At 36.6% G+C, this 20406-nt stretch overlaps 1 protein-coding gene across 1 annotated transcript in view; it reads left to right on the top strand.

Moving 5' to 3' along the window:
* Nucleotides 1-20406, top strand: part of LOC150088026 (uncharacterized) — a 276978-nt gene that overhangs the window by 44181 nt on the left and 212391 nt on the right. Inside the window, exons 5-8 of the mRNA XM_090369988.1 lie at nt 3962-4027; nt 9087-9268; nt 12165-12241; nt 16852-16925. Coding sequence (XP_090226114.1) covers nt 3962-4027; nt 9087-9268; nt 12165-12241; nt 16852-16925 — 399 coding nt within the window. The remainder of the gene's footprint in view (nt 1-3961; nt 4028-9086; nt 9269-12164; nt 12242-16851; nt 16926-20406) is intronic.

Below are 20406 nucleotides of genomic sequence, written 5' to 3'. Positions count from 1 at the left end.
AACGTTTCCATTAGGAGGTGAGGGGATATGGAGAGTCTAATTCCTTTTTACATAAGATTAGAATTCTCAGTGGCCTAATACACAACTGTGTTGTTTAAAATGCCCATTGATCTTTAACATTTTATTGAACTACAGAATTTCATTTAACAAAGTTTTGGAGATATTTGTCAATACATTTAATTCTCCTGTCTGGATCATCCCCATTAAGTGTGTGATGCAGTTTTGGAAACATTTGTATCCTGAATCTTTTAAAATCCTTCTTATTTGGATATGTTTAGATCATTTGAAAGCTTTCTTGTGGACATTTCGAGAATTTGAACCAGCATTTACATAAAATGTGTAACATAAAAAAAATATCTGAGTAGCCCAGTGATTAAGGCGCTTGACTTAAGTTCAGAGACCCGAGTATAAACTAGTCTGTAATCAAGTCACAAAGGAAGTTAGGCAAGTGAAGGCAGATTACGAGAAACCTTTGGGAAAAGATGCTAAGAAAAATAGCAAGGACTTCTTTACTTATGTAAACTCTAGAAGGAAGGGGATGAATCAGATTGGTTCACTTCACATAGATGGTTTGACTATTGATGATCATGCTCAGGTAACTGATAAACTGAATGAGTATTTTGCATCTACATTCACACATGAGGAGTTATTCAAGCAGGGGAATGCCAGAAGTTTATCAAACTCTAACAGGGAGCTAAGTGATTTTTTAATAACTGAGAGCAAATTGAAGCAGAAATTGTTGAAGTTAAACATAAAAAAGGCACCTGGGTTGGATGGAATCTATCCAGTTATATTGAAGGAGGAAGCGAGGGAAGTTAGCAAACCCTTAGCATAATTATGAGATCATCCTTAGATTTGGGGGGAGTTCCCCATGGACTGGAGATGTGCAAATGTATGCTCGATTCACAAAGGGGGTTCAAAGGGTGACACAAATAATTATAGACCTATTAGTTTAACTTCTGTTCCAGGGAAAATAATGGAGTCACTGGTTAAAAGAGGTGATACAGTATCATTTGTCTAGGTGATACAGGATCACCTAGACAAGACAGCGGTAATAGCTCAGATACAGCATGGGTTTGTTAAGGGAAAGTCTTGTCTGGCAAATTTGATTGGATACTATGATGTGGTCACAAAGGAACTGGATGCTAAAAATAATTTTGATATCATATACTTGAATTTCAGGAAAACTTTTGATACTGTTGCACACGGAAGACTGCTGTATAAATTGGAGCAGTATGGTATTAAGGGCAAGTTGCTACAATGGATAAAGGGATGGTTGAGTGGGAGATGGCAGAGAGTGGTAATCAATGGACACTGCTCTTCTTGGACTAATGTTATTAGTGGAGCTCCCCAGGGATATGACCTGGGGAGCTCCACTAATAACATTAGTGGATCTGGATTTGGATCTGGGCCCATTGTTGTTTTGTGTATTCATCAATGATATTGATGAAGGTATATCAGGCTTAAAGTCCAAGTTTACAGATGATACAAAGGTTGGCAGGTTTGTTAACGACATTAAAAACAGTATGCTACTGCAACTGGATCTAGATAAGTTGGACAAATGGGCTGAGAAGTGACAGCTGAAGTTTAGCATTGACAAATGCAAAGTACTGCATATGGGTAGCAGTAACCCAAGAGAAATGTACCAACTGTGTGGTACTACACTCAGGGAAGTGGAGAGTGAAAAAGACCTGCTGGAAGTTTGCTGAGCAGTGGAGATGGGCTGCCATGGAGTCTTGTCAGTGATATATAGGAATTTTGCTAGCAGGGACAAGGAGTGATTATCCTGTTGTACAAAGCAGTGGTCCGGCCACACCTTGAGTACTGTGTACAAGTCTTGAGGCCTCATTTTACGAAACATGTAGAGTTTCTAGAATGAGTACAAAGAAGGGCAACAAAATTGGTGAGGAGAACAAAGGGGTGCTCTTACAAATAAAGGCTTAAGTTCTACAAATTGCAGTGCCTGGAGACTAGGCACATGCGAGGTGATCTGATTGAAGTGTATAAGGTTTGAGCAAGCTCAGTGCTGATGGGATTTTTCCTCTTGCTCATCCTGATGGGGCATAGATTCAAATTGAGGAAAGACAGTTGTAGAATAGATGTGTGGAAATTTGCGTTTAGCCAGCGAGTAGTTGATTGCTGGAGCAAACTTCCATCTCTTGTTGTGGAAGTTGATAGCTTAAATAAATTTAAGGCTGAGCTTGGACAGGCATTTGGAGTGAATGGACAGGTGAAATGGGAGGGTTTTTTGTTTTTTTTTTTTAGCTGATGCTGCATAAGTTTGCTATCTTGCATGGTATGCCTCAACTAATGCTAATGCTAATTATCTTCTGACCAATCTGAACATAGTGTTCTGCTCCTAGGGCGATTACTAACTCCTCTTGTCTTCTCAAAATGATTAATTATTTGATATGTTGTGTGAGAGTGGAGAGTCAGAATGCCTAGGAATTTTTCTTTGGATGTACATCATACTTAAATGTTTGTATGAAGATTTATTACAAGATTTATATCTTGCATCATTATTTCATGATTTGTATAAAATTTTATTTTTTCCTGGAACAAAAAAAAAAAGGCTTCTTAAATAATATTTTCAAGATATATCAGGTATGGCAATAAAGTTCCCAGACTGGTGCTGTTGTCGTCATGTGTGATGAGTTTTTAAAAATAAATGGAAGTTGTATGTTGTAGTTGAAACTTTCTCTAACAGATGCTGGTAGAGAGTTTGTCCATTAGGCTGACAGATTGCAATCAACAACCAGTTTTGTTAGTAGCATTAATGTTCCATGTCATTTTGTAGTTGAGTAACAAACAGATATCAAATTTTGCTTTAAATTGGGAAAATCTGCAACAAAAATCTATTAAATGTTAATACTGTTATGGTGATGAAACATTAATTCATACTAGTGTGTTTGAATGGTATAAGTGGTTCAAAGAGGGATGTGAGGATGTTTGCAATGATTGAAGAAGTGGACATTCACCAACCTCTGGAAATGAAGACAGAGTTGCAAAAGTTAGGAAAATTGCATTTCACCTGTGTTGTTGCAGGGGATGAGTGTTAGGTATTTGAGTACAACCCAGAGGCAAAGTCAGAGCATGCAGTGGACTTCAAAATCACCACCAAACCCCAAAAAGTTGCGTTTACAGAAGTTCAGAATCAAGACAATGCTGATCATGTTTTTCAACAAACTGTGCGATTCCCAAGGGATTTTTATCTGAAGGGCGAAAAGTTGATGCTGCATTCTATGTACAGGTGCTTCAAAGACTATTGAAGTGCATTTCCCTGTGAGGCCACAATTTTAAGAGAAAGGCAGCTGGTTCTTGTTATCCAACAATGCCCTGCCCATTCTGCACTTGTTGGAAGTCAATTCTGACAAAACATAACATTGTACACATCAACCATCCACCCTACTCTTCCAATCTCACTCCAGCAGACCTCTTCCTCTTTCCCAAGATAAATTGCCCTCAAAGAAGAGATTTCAGGATGTTGAGGGCATAAAGAAAAAGTAACTGCCAAACTGAACATCATTGCTTTGGATGTCTTTGTTGACTCTTTTCAGAAACTTTGAGAACAGTTTAATAAGTGCTTTCAATCAGGTAGTGATTACTTTGAATAACAATAAAACCATTTTTGAGCTCCTTCACTTTGTGACCTTTTTATTGCACCAGCCTGAGAAATTTATTGCCACACCTTGTATATATATATATTAGGAACCTCCGTAGCCAGGTGGGCACACGCTTCTTGATTAGACCGGGGTTCGAGCCCGTGCCCACCAAATACGGAGGATGCGGAAAGGTCAGGGAATGACCACCACATATCCCCGGAGCAATATGGCCTTAGTTGCTAATGCTCCTAAAAACCAAATAACAAATAAACAACAAACCTTGTATATATTATTTAATATGTATATTGACTGTATATAAACATTGTATATATGTATTTAACATTTTAATTTGTGTACAGGTTATTAGAATTAAAGAAACAGAGGATGGGTTATTAGATCTCCAGCACTTAGAACAGATGCTCAAGGTAATTTTTACTTATCACAAGAAACTTTAAAAGACCGTTTCTGAAAGCATTATTTACATTTTTATTCTTTTCGATTTTCAGTTTGTATTTAAAAAGTAGTATTAATAGTAATTATTATCAATAGTGTCAAATGAAGCAAGGAAGCAAGCTTATGCAGCAGCAGTCAAAAAACCCTACTCCCTTCATCTGTACATCCTCTAAAAATTTGTCTAATGCTCCCTTAAGTTTATTCAAAATATCGACTTCTACAACACAAGATGGAAGTTTATTCCAACAATCAGTTACTCTCTGGCTGAAAGTAAATTTTCACACATCTATCCTGCAGCCATCCTTTTTCAATTTAAGTGTATGTCAATTTATTTGTGTCATCTGAGAAAGAGTAAGGATGTCATTAATATTTAGTTTACTGAAACCATATAAAGTCTTGAACACTTCAGTCAGGTCTCTTCACAGATGCCTGGTTTCCAAGCATTGCAACTTACAAACTGAATTCTTTTGTGGTAGAAATACTCCATGATTTTTAACTACCCAGATTTTGACTGGAACTTGTGGGTTGGTCACTCACACACTAGTAAGATTTTTGTGGATTTATTGGATGATTGTTTTCTGCAGCAGCATGTTCGAGAGGCAACCAGAGAGGGGTTGATCAGAGAACAGTGATCATTCGTGCATTAAGAATTTGCAGATAAAGGAACCACTAGGTGGCAGTGATCATATTGTACTGATGTGGGATTTACTTAAAGATATAATTACCATCGGGGATAAAGGAAGGGGTTTTTGCTTCTGTAAAGGTGACTACAGTGGTCTCAGACAGTTTTTAAATTCTGTACAGTGGGACCAACTGATGATGTTACCAACAGTAAATTCTAAGTGGGAAGCATTCAAGGAATTAATCGTGGAAGCAACTAGATGTTTCATACCTATTAAAAAATATTGTTCAAGGTTTAGGCCTAAATGGTTTTCAAATGAACTTATGAGACTCGTGGCAGAGAAGAAAAATGCATGGGATGCATATAAATTATCAGGTGACACAGAAGCCTATGGCAGATATAAGCTAGTCTGTAATCAAGTTGCAAAGGAGATTAGGCAAGTGAAGGCAGATTACAAGAAATCTTTGGCAAAGGATGCTAAGAAAAACGGCAAGGATTTCTTTACTTATATAAACTCTAAAGGAAAGGGATGGAATCAGATTGGTTCACTTGATATTGATGGTTCGACTGTTGATAATCCTGCTCAGATAGCAAACAAACTGAATGAGTATTTTGTATCTACATTCACACATGAGGAGTTATTCAAGCAGGGGAATGCCAGAAGTTTATCAAACTCTAATCTAACAGGGAGCTAAGTGATTTGGTAATAACTGAGAGCAAAGTGGAAGAGAAATTGTTCAAGTTAAACTTAAGGAAGGCACCTGGAGTGGATGGGATCTATCCAGTTATTTTAAAGGAGGCAGCAAAGGAACTAAGCAAACCCTTAGACATAATTATGAGAGCATCCTTGGACCCAGGGGAGGTCCCCACGGACTGGAGATGTGCCAATATATCCCCAATTCAAAAAGGGGGATCGAAGGGTGATATGAGAAATTACTGACCAGTTAAACTTCTGTTCCGGGTAAAATAATGGAGTCACTGGTTAAAGGTGCATTGCAGGATCATCTAGACAAGACTGCAGCAATAATTCAGATACAGCATGGGTTTGTTAAAGGAAAGTCTTGTCTGACAAATTTGATTGGATACTATGATGTGGTTACAAAGGAACTGGATGCAAAAAATGATTTTGATATCATATACTTGGATTTCAGGAAAGTTTTTGAAACTGTTGCACATGGAAGACTACTGTACAAATTGGAGCAGAGTGGTATTAAGGGTAAGTTGCTATAGTGGATAAAAGGGTGGTTGAGTGGGAGAAGACAGAGGGTGGTAATCAATGGGCACTGCTCTTCGTGGACTAATGTTATTAGTGGAGTTCCACAGGGTTCGGTGTTGGACCCAATGTTGTTTTGTATATTTATCAGTGATATTGATGAAGGTATATCAGGCTTAGTGTCGAAGTTTTTTCAGATGATACAAAGGTTGGCGGGGTAATTAATGAGAGTAATGGCAGTGTGCTACTGCAACAGGATCTAGAAAATTTGGGCAGATGGGCTGAGAAGAGGCAACTGAAGTTTAACATTGACAAATGCAAAGTACTGCATATGGGCAGCAGTAACCCCAGAGGAATGTACCAACTGTGTGGTACTACACTTAGGGTGGTAGAAAATGAAAAAGACCTGGGAGTAATTGTGCAGTCAGCTATGAAGTTTTCTGAGCAATGCAGACAGGCTGCAAGAGCAGGTAATGGGGTTTTGTCAATTATATACAGAAATTTTGCTAGCAGGGAAAAGGAGGTGATTATCTTTTTGTATAAGGCAATGGTCAGGCTACACCTTGAGTACTGCTTACCGGTCTGGTGGCCCCATTTTAGGAAGGTTGTAGATTTGCTTGAGTATGTACAGAGAAGGGCAACAAGATTGGTGAGGGGAATGAAGGGATCCTCTTACCAAGAGAGAGAGGTTTAAGTTCTGCAAATTACAGCGGCTGGGGTCTAGGCACCTGTGAGGTGATTTGATTGAGGTGTATAAGGCCTTGAATGGGTTGAACATGCTGAATTCTGATGAGATTCTTCCAGTTGCTCAGATTACGAACCTAAGAGGGCATAAATTCAAATTGAGGAAAGTCAGTTGTAGAATAGATGTGTGGAAATTTGCCTTTAGCCAGCGAGTGGTTAATTGCTGGAACAAACTTCCATCTGTTGTTGTTGAAGTTGAGTGCTTATGTAAATTCAAGGAGGAACTGGACAAACATTTAGAGGGAATGGATGTGTGAAATGGTTTTTTTTTTGTCTGATGCTACATAATCTTGCTTTCATTCTTCACATGCGTCTACTACATTAGTATTTTACTACTGCCCATATGCAGTACCTTGCATTTGTCAATGTTAAATTTTCGTTGCAACTTCTCTGACTGTTTGCTTAATTTTTCTAGATCTTGTTGCAGTAGCTTTCCTTGATTTCTGTCATTAACCACCCTGCTAACCTTTGTGCCATCTGCAAATATAGAGCATTAATCCTAAGCTCTGTACCATGATGAGAACGGCTAACTCATGTGGCACCTACACCTTTCCTTCTGTGCCAATCTGAAATACTTGTTTATCTGGGAAACACCATTGGACTATGAAAACGGGTGCCCAGCTACTTTTAAATGGTAGTATATGGCATAATTGGTTTGAGCTTATGAATGTGAACTACTTTGAGTAACTAGAAAGTCTTTTTATTGTTTTAGGAGTGAAGAAAATTGGTGTAATCTTTGAAGATTAATTTCACATCAATTATCAACTCTAACAATTTAGTTGATTTGACTGGCCGAACTATAAAAGCAGAGCATTTGTTGCAAATAAAATTGGGTGAAAAAAATTAACCAACTTAGATTTTGCTATGTTTGATGGATAAAAAATTCAGTCCAGAAAATTCAGCATGAGAAATAGAATTTCGTAACTGGGAATTTAATAAATTTGTATTTGCAGCTGCATGAGAAATAAGAAAAACACAGAAATGCTTCTTTGAAAAGGAGCCAAAATGTGCATTTTTGTTTATAAAAGTACAAATATGAAATAAAACAGAATTGAAGGTGATAATTCTTTGAGGAAGCGCAACAGAAACAGAAGTGCTCTTAATTATGGTTTGATCTTTTAGCGTAAAGAGCCTTTATATAGTATTTGATATGAGATTCAAAATTGGACCCAAAATGTTGAAGTAATTTGCAGATGTAACAGTGGCAGTATTTGAATAACATGCTGTGATAAGATCTAGAAAAATTGCATACACTGATGAATTTAAGTTCCATGCATCTAGTATTTTTCCATTTAAATGACTAAGGTAAGTACAGTGGATTGCTTTGGTATTTCTAACTTTTATTTAAAAATCATAAATTATATGCCATTGACTAAGTTTTTATTCAGCTGAAGCTGAAGTAATAATTAATTATTAACCTAGCAGTGGTGGCATGGCATCACACAGGGCTCCTTGAACATCATGTTCCCATCTGTTTAATCAGTAATTAAAAATCTGAAATTTTTTATACCTTCCTAAATAGAGTCAAACTTTTGTTGCAATAGTTTTTGAAGTGATTTTATTCCATTTATTGTATAGAAATTTGGGTTGGGGGTCAAGAACCTACTAGGTGCCCCACCAATGTTTTAGCAAGTACTTGAATTTTGCTTGAAGAATAGTGTGGTACCGGACAAGCACCAATTCCATGTGTTTGATGTTTCAGTTTACTTGTTTTTTTCTCTTCTATCAGTTCATTAAACATCTACTTTCTTATCCTAGTTGCTTTTGAAAGATTTATTGTTGTTTTCACAGCATAAAGATGGTAACATGGATATTCTCTTAAAATGGCTTCTTCTCTGTGGGAAGAAGCATACGTTATTTCATATTTTATGCACTCTGAAGGGCACCAAATTTAAAATAAATTTTGAAATTAGCCTGAAAAATGGTAGTAACTAATAGTATAGAATATACATAGTCAGTTTTTAAAATTTTTTTAATAATATTTATAGAGATAATAAGCAGAAATATGTGTGCATACACAGTTTGAAATTTCGCACAAATAATGGTCTATTATTGGGAGAGCAACTAAGAGACCAATGCTTCTTGCATTTTTCTAATTTGTTAGCAAAATTAGTATTTTTTTGTCTTTTTTTGAAAATAAAAAGTGTAAAACCTGCAGCTTTTTTTTAAAAGTTTAATAATTTTGAAAATGTAAAAAGTTACATATGATAAGCGTTGCAATTATTAAGAAAAGACAAAATATTGGTATCAAGCAGAATTTAAAATAGCCCAAAACATTTTAAAAAATTAAAAAGAAAATGGGCACCTGTTAGGTGCCCCACCACAGTTTTTTTCCTACAAATGGTGGCACTATGACTGCTGGGTTTAAACAGTTTAATTTTTATTATTTATGCATTGACTTCATAATAATTTTTTTAGCAGATATGTAAACATTCATTTCACTTTTCTGTAGGATCATCAGAACTGTGGAAGAATTCTAGTTGGAAGCTTTAATGCTGCATCTAATGTCACTGGAATATTGACTGATGATATTGCTGTTACATCACTGCTTCACAGATATGGTGCTCTAGCTTTCTGGGATTATGCTGCTGCTGGGCCATATGTTGACATTAATATGAATCCTTTCATTCCTGGGTATATATTTACACATCCTTGTAAAACACACACACACACACACACACACACACACACACACACACACACACACACACACACACACACACACACACACAGACAGACAATTGAATTATGACCACTGAATCTGTAATGGATAATGCTGCATAGCTTGCAGTATAAAAAGCCGAACAGCTTTGTCACTTTGTATGCTAGAACAGTGATAATTTGCATCTGGTCATGCAAGTCAAAGTGATAAAGTAGCAGTTATGGGACGTAGTAAAGATATCACAGAGTTTCAAAAGCACATGATTGTGGGAGCTCATGTGTCAGGTGCTTCCATATTGGCAATAGCCTTTGCTCATTGCCCACTGTGGTTAAAGTATACAAAGAATGGTGTTGAATGAGTCAAACCACCTGGTGCTGACAGAACTGTAAAGGATTACACAAGGTGGATGTTCGTGGTGAGCAAAGGGTGCAGAGTGTTGTATGGGCTCAATGGCAGGTTAATGTGTGACAGGTGACATCCCAATGCAATATGGGGAATGTAAGAACAATATATATCAAATAACGAAGCACCACACTCAGATATATGGGGTTCCACAGCAGACGACCCTAGAGACACCCTCTCCTCACTGTTGATCATCAGTGGCAAAGGCTGTGGTGTAAACAACATGCTGGTTGGACATTGGAAGACAGGAAATGGGTGAGATGAGTTGAAATACCTGTTGCAACATGCCAACAGATGTCTTCATGTGTAGCACAAGCAACACAGGTCTGCTGACACCATTGTGCATGGTGTCCATTATCCAGGTAGGTGGGGGTGGTTGCTTAATATGAGATGTGTTTTGCTGGTTAGAACTAGGACCCCTGTTGTGTATGGACCAATGTTTCACTGGTGATATCTACTGGCAGCTCGTAGGAGACTCTGCCATATTGCATTTTTCCCAGACTGAAACAGAATCTTCCAAGACGATAATGCACTGTCATCAGGCCCACACTGTGCACAAGTGGTTCAAGGAACATAGTGAAGATAACACCCATCTTGATTGGCCTTCAAATTTGCCTGATCTCAATACAGTGGGATTGAACACTTGTGGGATGTTTTTGAATGTGAAATGAGGCATATGAATGCGCAGCTGTCATCTGTTCCAACACTGTGGAAAGCTATGAAGCAGCATTGCTACATATCCCCACAGATGGCATCAGACATCTAGTGGAGTCAGTGCCTGGGTAAATAGTGGCTGTTATCTTTGCAAATGGTGGCCCAACACGGTATTAGGTATGTGGTCATAATTCAGTGATCACTCAATGTATATCTATTTATAATAAAACTTTAAAACCTTAAGTTTGCTAAATTTTAAAATCATTGGTAAATTAAATCATTTAAAAATAAATTTGTCTTGATGTAATTTTGCTTAGCTTTTATATTTTTAGTAATTCAATTATTAGAGAATATTGTTGACCCACAGTTAAATGGTTTATTGAAATATTTATAAAATAATTTTCTTAATGTTTTTGTAAACCATTACTTTTGTTTTACTATTGTTTTTTTTATCTCTGTGGAATGTTTTATATTTGATGTGAGTTAATTAAAAAAAGATGACTGAAATTATATACTTTAAAGGATATATTTAGGACAAGGTAGTACCTTATATTCTAGTATATAAGTTGACTTTGAAGCCCTAAAAAATCTTACTTATATGCCAACTATAAAATCCTAAACTTCCATTAAAGACATGTTCTTGAGGTTAGAAAGATTTGAATGAACACCACTCAATTTACAATTTATTACACAAATAATGATTGTTGCTCACCTTTTAAAACTCAAGGATTTATTCATCTTCATCTTAATATAGATTTTATTGTATATACAGTAAATATACAGGGTGTTTCAGTTAAACGTTTCAGAACTTCTAAGAGGGGTAGGGTACATCCTGACAACTCGAAATCATATAGCAATGTGGGGTCGGAAATGCTTTCCTGAAGTGGTGTTTTACACAGAAGCACCATAAAGAAAAGAGACCGTAAGTGAGAAATCGTTTTAATAATACATGAAAAGAAGCAAAAGGTACATGGATTAAAGTAAGTGTTCGAAGTTTCTTCCACGGGCTACAATGCACGCCTCACATCTCCGACGCATGGACATCCGAACATTCTGGAATACTCCAGGCGAATTTCGAATTTCTTCGGCAGCTACTGCGATTCTTGCAACCAGCTCCTCAGCATTGTCAACAGGGGTGTCATAAACTAGCGATTTCATATGACCCCAGAAATAAAAATCAAGACATGATAGGTCGGGTGACCGAGCAGGCCAACGCACGGGACCACCACGTCCGATCCACTGTTGACCAAATGTGACATCCAGGTAGTTACGAGCATCTCCGCTATAATGGGCAGGGGCTCCATCGTGTTGGAACCACATTGTCTGTTGCGTCGATGCAGAAATCTGTTCATCTCTCAAAAGTTGTGGCAATACTTGCTGCAGAAAGATCAAGTAGATAGGTCTGGTTAGACGACACGGTAACAGGTAAGGTCCGATGAGGTGATCTCCCATAATACCGGCCCATACATTGACCGAAAATCGAATCTGTGCTGCACGACGTCGCACGACGAATTCTGTGTACAATACCGCTTCAGGAAAGCATTTCCGACCCCACATTGCTATATGATTTCAAGTTGTCAGGATGTACCCTACCCCTCTTAGAAGTTCTGTAACGTTTAACTGAAACACCCTGTATACGTGAGATGCAATAGATGAGTATAAAAAAAAAGTGGGTTGATTTATGTGGTAAATATGATTAAGCAGCATGAATTTTCATTTAAAAAAAGTCAACTTTATACACAGGAATATATGGTAAATTAATTAAAATAGATGTAATATACCCTTTTTATAATATATTTTTAATCTATTTAGGCTGGATCAAGAATTTGTTTATAAAGATGCTGTGTTTCTCTCTCCTCATAAATTTATTGGTGGTCCTGATACTCCAGGTTAAGAAAACATTTATATTGCCATTATTGCAGCTTATTCTCTCTCTCTCTCTCTTTCCTCCCCTCCCCACAATATATTTGTGATATTTATTCTAAGTGATAAATCAGTATATAAGTATATAAAGCCTTAACTAATTAAATTACTGAGTGATGTAAGACCCTATGTTTGGATATCTATATTAGTTCTAAATACAATGCATAAAATAGCATTGTAAAATCCCATTATGAGCTTCTCTTGAAGGTGGAAAACATATCTCATTGTATTGAAATTTTGTTTTAATGAATATCACTCAGAATTTTTAAAAGGACTATTGTTTGTTCACATAAGTTCCTCTAGACTTATCTGAACAAATACCTTAATTTTACTTATGATTTACTTATTATTGATTTTAAATTTATATTGTCATATTGCAGCTTATTCTCTCTCTCTCTCTCTCTCTCTCTCTCTCTCTCTCTCTCTCTCTCTCTCTCTCTCTCCCCCCCCTTCCCCCTCTCTTCCCCAAAGTATATTTGTGATACTGATTCTAAGTGATATTAAGTTTAAAGCCTTTTAAAACAAATAACAAACAAATAGTAAACCATATAAAATTTAAATAAATTACACATTATAGTGAAGTTGAATTGATTATTAGAATCTCTTTCTCTCTCTCATTTTATATTGATTCTAAGCATTTTTGACACTGACAAACTGTGTGGTGCTGATTTCAGTTCATTTCTCACAACCATCTGCCTAATTTATCTAGTTCTTGTTGCAGTTGCATACCTTGATTACTGGCAATAACCATCCTACCTACCTTTGGTCATCTGAAAACTTATACATTAAGCCTGATTTGCCTTCATCAGTATCATTAATAAATATAGAAAACAACAATGGCCTCAGCGTCAAACCCTGGGAGATTGCACTAATAACATTATTTCACAAAGAGATATGTCCATTAATAACCACTCTCTGTCTTCTACCACCCAACATCCATTTATCCATAGCATTAACTTGTATTTAATGTCAAACTGTTTCAGTTTGTACAGCAGCCTTTTATGTATCAGATACTTTCCTGAAATTCAACTATATGATATCAAAATTATTTTTTACATCCAGTTCCTTTATCATTGTCAAATAGTGTCCAATCAGATTGGTCAGACAAGATCACTCCTTAACAAATCCAAGCTGTGACTGCAGTATAACTGCACTCCTGTCTAGATGGTTCTGTATTACATCTTTAACCAGTGACTCAATTATTTTCCTTAGAATAGAAGTTAAGCCAACAGGACTGTAACTCATGTCACCCTTTAATCTCTTTTTGTGATTTGGAAATAATTTGCACATTTTCAGTCTACAGGGACCTCCCTTGAATCCAGCGATGCTCTCATAATTATGGCTATTTGTATAGATTCCATCCACACCAGTTGCCTTTTTATGTTTAGCTTCAACAACTTTTCTTCCACTTTCCTCTCAGTTATCAAACACATTATTTAGCTCCATGTTAGAGTTTGATAAACTTCTGACATCCCCTTCCCTAAAGAATCCCTCATGTGTGAATGTAGATGTAAAATACCTGTTTAGTTTATCAGCAACCTGAGCAGAATCATCAACAGTTAAACCATTGAATGATGTAGACAAAGGTGATTCATCTAATTTCTTCCGCTGTTGATATAAGTAAAGAGGTCTTTTCTGTTTTCCTTTGCATCCTTTGCTTAATACTTCTTGTAATCTTCCTTAGCATACCTAACCTCCTTTGTGACTTGATTGCAGACTAGTTTATATCTACCATAGTTTGCTGTATTCTTTATATATTTAATTTGTAGATTTATGTATTTTTCGTCATTCAGATGTGTGTGTTTTCATCCTGAAAAATATTTTCCCAAAATTTCAGAGGGTTATTCTTTTATTTATTCTTAATGAATTTAAATTTTGAAAATAATTGTATTGTTTTTTACTACTTTACCAGACTATTTGCATAATTTGAAAATAAACAGTAGAATGTTATTGTGCTTAATTATTTTAAAAATTTCCAACATGTAAGATGAAAATTTCAAGCTTCTAACATGAATGCTATTAATTAATAACTTCTTTATTATAATAGAAAGGAATCATGGATAACAGTATTTGTCTCTTAATATTTGTGTATAAGCTGAAGCCATAGTATTTGGTGCTTGATCTTTAGTGAGAACAGAAAATCTCTCCATGATCAAAATGAAATGCAGGTACTAATTTTAATTTTATTTCAACTGCTGCATTGAAATAGCCCTGTAATCCTATAGTATCATAACTGCATTGCATAGGGCAATTTTGATAACATAACAGTTGTTATATTTTTAAAATGGAAGTTTTACTTCTATGCACCTTAGGTACATTATGACCTTGTTGCTTTTACACCATAAAGCCATTAAAACAATAAACATCTCTGCACTGCGTGGATATTCATGTAGACTAAATACATTACAATTCAACATACATTCTCCAACAGACACCCTGCTACTTGGTGAGAAGATAGTAAGCTTCAAAACAGCTTTCCTGATGGCATCTCAGATTTTTAAACATGTAGCAGATTCACCTATTCTTGTGATGCTGTACAATTTAAAAAGATGTTAGCAACTTAGGCAGAAGTTGTTATTTTAAAACTTGTAAAACACTATTTTTCAAAAATTTTAAAAATTCTAGTATAGATGATAGTATACAGGGTGTTTCAGTTAAACGTTTCAGAACTTCTAAGAGGGGTAGGGTACATCCTGACAACTCGAAATCATATAGCAATGTGGGGTCGGAAATGCTTTCCTGAAGCGGTGTTGTGCACGAAGCACCATAAAGAAAAGAGACCGTAAGTGAGAAATCGTTTTAATAATACATGAAAAGAAGCAAAAGGTACATGGATTAAAGTAAGTGTTCGAAGTTTCTTCCACGGGCTACAATGCACGCCTCACATCTCCGACGCATGGACATCCGAACATTCTGGAATACTCCAGGCGAATTTCGAATTTCTTCGGCAGCTACTGCGATTCTTGCAACCAGCTCTTCAGCATTGTCAACAGGGGTGTCATAAACTAGCGATTTCATATGATTCCAGAAATAAAAATCAAGACATGTTAGGTCGGGTGACCGAGCAGGCCAACGCACGGGACCACCACGTCCGATCCACTGTTGACCAAATGTGACATCCAGGTAGTTACGAACATCTCCGCTATAATGGCCAGGGGCTCCATCGTGTTGGAACCACATTGTCTGTTGCGTCGATGCAGAAATCTGTTCATCTCTCAAAAGTTGTCACCCGACCTATCATGTCTTGATTTTTATTTCTGGGGTCATATGAAATCGCTAGTTTATGACACCCCTGTTGACAATGCTGAGGAGCTGGTTGCAAGAATCGCAGTAGCTGCCGAAGAAATTCGAAATTCGCCTGGGGTATTCCAGAATGTTCGGATGTCCATGCGTCGGAGATGTGAGGCGTGCATTGTAGCCCGTGGAAGAAACTTCGAACACTTACTTTAATCCATGTACCTTTTGCTTCTTTTCATGTATTATTAAAACGATTTCTCACTTACGGTCTCTTTTCTTTATGGTGCTTCTGTGTACAACACCGCTTCAGGAAAGCATTTCCGACCCCACATTGCTATATGATTTCGAGTTGTCAGGATGTACCCTACCCCTCTTAGAAGTTCTGAAACGTTTAACTGAAACACCCTGTATAACTGTTAGATAATGGTATTTTCTTTAAGTTGAATATAAGCGCAGCCTTAGCTGGTCATCTCTGAGAGCAGAAAGTCTCTCCATTGAAATTGACTGCAGTAATTGATTTTATTTTAACTATCGTATTAAAATACCCTTGAAATCCTGTAGTACAATTTGTATATGTTTACTTGTCTAGTAAACATTCTAAAAAGCTAAATTTGGCTAAATTATCTATGTTATTGTTCTTATCAAGTACATGTGCATGTGCATGCACAGAAGAAAAAGCACACAGATGTGCGATAAATTTTTCTTCCAAGGAGCATACCAAATCTGTGCTAATATTTTTCTGTGAACACAAAATAAACTGGCAGTTTAAAGAAAGCACTAACAAACAATCCAGATGCTGTTTTTTGCTGAGAGTTAATGTTTAATGAGACAGGTAAAAAAATTCAGTGTATTCCACATATTTTGAAACTGTTAATTATACATGGCAGTGTTACAAGGCTGAAAAATAGTTAAGAGGAAATATTGTCTTCAAAGTGTTTTTTTATTTAGAATTTTGTTATTTTAAAACTTGTAAAACACTATTTTTCAAAAATTTTAAAAAATTCTAGTATAGATGATTTGGAGGAGGATTATGAAGTTCAGTTTGCTACTAGATATCAAAAATATTTTTAAGAAAGTATTTCAAAACTATTTCTCCCTATAGAGTGATAACGTGCTAAATTTTTTTGATCTAAATATGTACACACACGTGTATGTACATATTTAGATCAAACACACGTGATAAATTTTAATTCCAAGGAGCATACCAAATTTGTGGTAATATTTTTCTGTGAACACTCATTTGAATTTTATATTTATGCATCTTTATCAAATAATCAAAGACATTATTAAAACATTCCAGTTTATGTTATGAAGCTTATTTTTTTCTAAATATTTTTAGGTGTTTTGATTGCCAAAAAGAAGATGTTTTGTAACCCTGTGCCATCTGACTGCGGGGGAGGGACTGTGTTTTTTGTAAGTATATCTGAATATAATGTGTGAGATATAATGAATATAATATAAAAATGAAGGTGATTACACTGAGTGGACAGAAATCATGGAATACCTACCTAGTAATGGGTAGGCCCACCTTTTGCCCAGTTAAGGGCAGTCACACAGCGAGGTCCACTAATTCATGAAAGCGTTCCACAAATATTTCCATCCATGTTTGCTGCACTGCTGTCCATAATTCCGTCGCATTCTTGGGTGGAGGTTACAAATCTCGAATGGATCTTCACAGCATCCCAAAGATGCTCCACATGGTCTGTGTCCGGTGAACGGGGAGGCCATTCTATGGTGGTAAAATCTGTGGAATGCTCTTTGTACCATGTTCTAATCACCATGGCTCTGTGGGGGAACACATTGTCCTGCTGGAAAAGTCCATTGCCCTGTGGGTGCATGATGACGATGAAGAGATGCAGATGGTCTGCAAGGATGGATATGTAACCTGGACTGTTCAGAGATGTGTCTAGACATACCAGGGTTCTCAACATGTGCTAGTTGAACATGCCCCAGACCATTACCGGCTGTCCACCTGCCTGAACAGTTTCTTGTTGACATGATGGGTGCATAGCTTCATGTGGTTTTTGCCAGATACACAACCTCTTGTCCGCTCAAAGTAACTGGAAACAGGACTCATTGGACCAGGAAACCCATCTCCAATCTTCCAAGGTCCAATGCCAATGTTCTTTTGTCCAGTTGGGGCATAGTCCTGTGTTACGGTGTTAGCAATTGGACTCTGGTGAGTCGGCGGCTCCTGTAACCTGTTGTGGCTAATGATTGCCTGATAGTCTTGATGGAGATGTTTCTGGCACCTCCCTCATTGAAGTCAGTGGTGATTTGTGCCACTGTCATTCTCTGGTTGGTTGAAACACAGCGCTGTCCACGATGAGATGTTATTCCGGAATTGGCATATTCCTGATACACTCTTGGGATAGTGCAATATTTGTACCACCTCCGCTATAGAGCAACCCATGCATCGGGTACGATAGTGGGTACTATCGTCCCTCTTTCAAAGTCTGTTAACGCATGACATTTATCCATACTGACATCGAATTACTGTCTACATGAATGCAGTGATGCATCGTACCTATATACCTGCCAAGTGGCGGGTTCGTCCACTAGCAAGAGGTGTCAGTGTCGTGTTGCTCAGGAACCAGGTATCCCATGAATTCTGTCCTTTCAGTGTATATTATAAGAAAAAAGATAAATTTCTAGTAGTAGTCTTACATCTGAGGTTTAAAATAATTGTACCTTTAAATAATGCTTGCCAAGACCACTTATGTACTACTCAGACTTCTTTTAGTCACAGTTGCTAGAGTAGAGTAGAGTAGAGATAACAAGATTATACACCAGCTGGTCTGGTGGACTGTGTGATGGCTTGCTTGCAAAAACTGTTTTGATGCTGTACCCTTGAAATTAAAGGAATGCTGGGTTTTCGCCAAGATGCCTCTCATCCTTAAAAGATAATACCTAACTTTCTGTCTTAAATTTTGCCCACGTAACTGTGCTGGATGATGCTTCCCTTACAATTTAATTTTCTTCAGACTAGTTGTAAAAGTTTTTGCTACACCTTCCTTCTAAATAAATTAATTTCTAAATATTGTTTAGCTGCAGCCTCACTTTATTCATACTCTTGGTTTCTTTGATATCTGCTATTCTGATAGCATATTGACCTGTTGCTTTTGCTAGTTACCTTCCTTTGCCTTTTAAGTTCCTGTTGTTCATGGTACCTATGTTGATATTTGTTCAAGCACCATATTTAGCACTGTGTCCTGGTTCTCTGACAAGCATATCAGCAACCTTTTTTTTTTTTTTTTTTTCAAACACCATTCCAGTGGAGTGAGCCTTGATTGTTTCATCCTGTTGGTTTTATTTTTAGTTCGATAAAGTGTGCATATTACAGTTATTTTATATAGGTTAAAATATTTTAACAAAACAGATTTAACTTAGAGCTAATGAAATGGTAGGATGTGTGCTTTCATTTAGCAAAATCATCTGGCAAAACCCAAAATGAGGTATGCTTCTTTATGCCCACTGGCATAATGTTTTGAAATACTGTACAGCGAGTCATATTTTTAGTTTTTACTATTATAGTAATTTATTTATGGAGTGGAAAAGTTTACATTTTAGTTACATTTAGTATTGATATGAGCCATGTGGTATGAGGAAACCTAGGCCTTTGCTGCACTGCCCTAAAATAAAAAAAATAATAATAAATAAATAAAATCGCTTGTCTAAGTGTGTTTCCTTTCCCAGATAAGTACTGATCCAGCTGACTTTTGAATTTCTCTAAGTTGTCAGCCAAAACTGCCTACAGAGGAAATATAGACTAGAAGGGTCTAGAAAGGGCGACAAGCTTGGTGAACTTGGCTAAAGGGTGGCCTACGAGGAAAATCTTTGAATTTATTCCTCAAATTCAAAATCATTATTACACTATGAACATTTCATCACTGCTCATTTTACTTTCTCCACTCAAAGCCTTACAGATCTCAGTCAGATCCCTTCTATGGTATCTAATCACAAATCTCTTTAGCCCACAAATTCAAAGTTTTCTCATAGACTACCCTTTTGCCAATCTCACTAAGCTTGTTGCCCTTTCTAGACCTTTTTTAAGAACTTCAATGTCTTTTTTTTAGGGCCTAAAATAGGAGAGTACACCTATTTTAGGTGTACTCTCCATCCTTGGGCACAGTATTCCAAGTGCAGTCTCACCATTGGTTTATAGAAAAGGAATTTGAAGGATACACAGTCATTTTGTTGATTTAAAAATCATGTTTAACATGTTTGCTGCCAAAATACAAAATTGCATCTGAACAAACTGCAATTTTTGTGCCTTGAGCACATGTGTCCATTCAATTGTGGTTGATAAATGAGTGCTGTAAAAGGAAAGACACATGAAATGAACAACTGAGCATTATCTGCACACTGATTGAACCATGGACTATTGCATTATGGTTGGGATTTGCTTAGCATCAATTGCACTGTCTAGAGAGTGTTATCAAAACTGTATACAATAGAACATGGGTTATCTGGAATAATTTGAAAGGCAGATTTTTTTTATATATATTAATGGTAGTATTTGAGACATGTTTATTATGCTACGAGGGTATTTCTGTCTGTTTTTTTTATGTTGTATATCTGGTGAAATGTTGGATTAGGCCTAATGGGTTTTCTCGGAAATCATGAGCGATAGTTTAGTCATTCGCTTCTGTGAACCCAATTTTCCATGGCATATTTTCTGTTCATTTCATATTATGTTTAGTTTAGCTCCAGATTCGGTAAGAATAATATCGGCCCAAAATTGTGCAATTTATTATTTTTTTTTATTTTTTTTATTATTTTTTTTTTTGCAGTAAAATGTTAGTGAAAAGAAACAGCACTGAAATGGGCAGAAAACCAGGAAGAATGCAATGTAATCAAATTGATATTATTAAGGAATTTCAGAGATTTAGCA

Source organism: Mastigoproctus giganteus, chromosome 3, assembly GCF_048544385.1.
Source record: "Mastigoproctus giganteus isolate SK-2022 chromosome 3, ASM4854438v1, whole genome shotgun sequence".
NCBI lineage: Eukaryota > Metazoa > Arthropoda > Arachnida > Uropygi > Thelyphonidae > Mastigoproctus > Mastigoproctus giganteus.
This window is presented reverse-complemented; position numbering and strand designations above follow the sequence as displayed.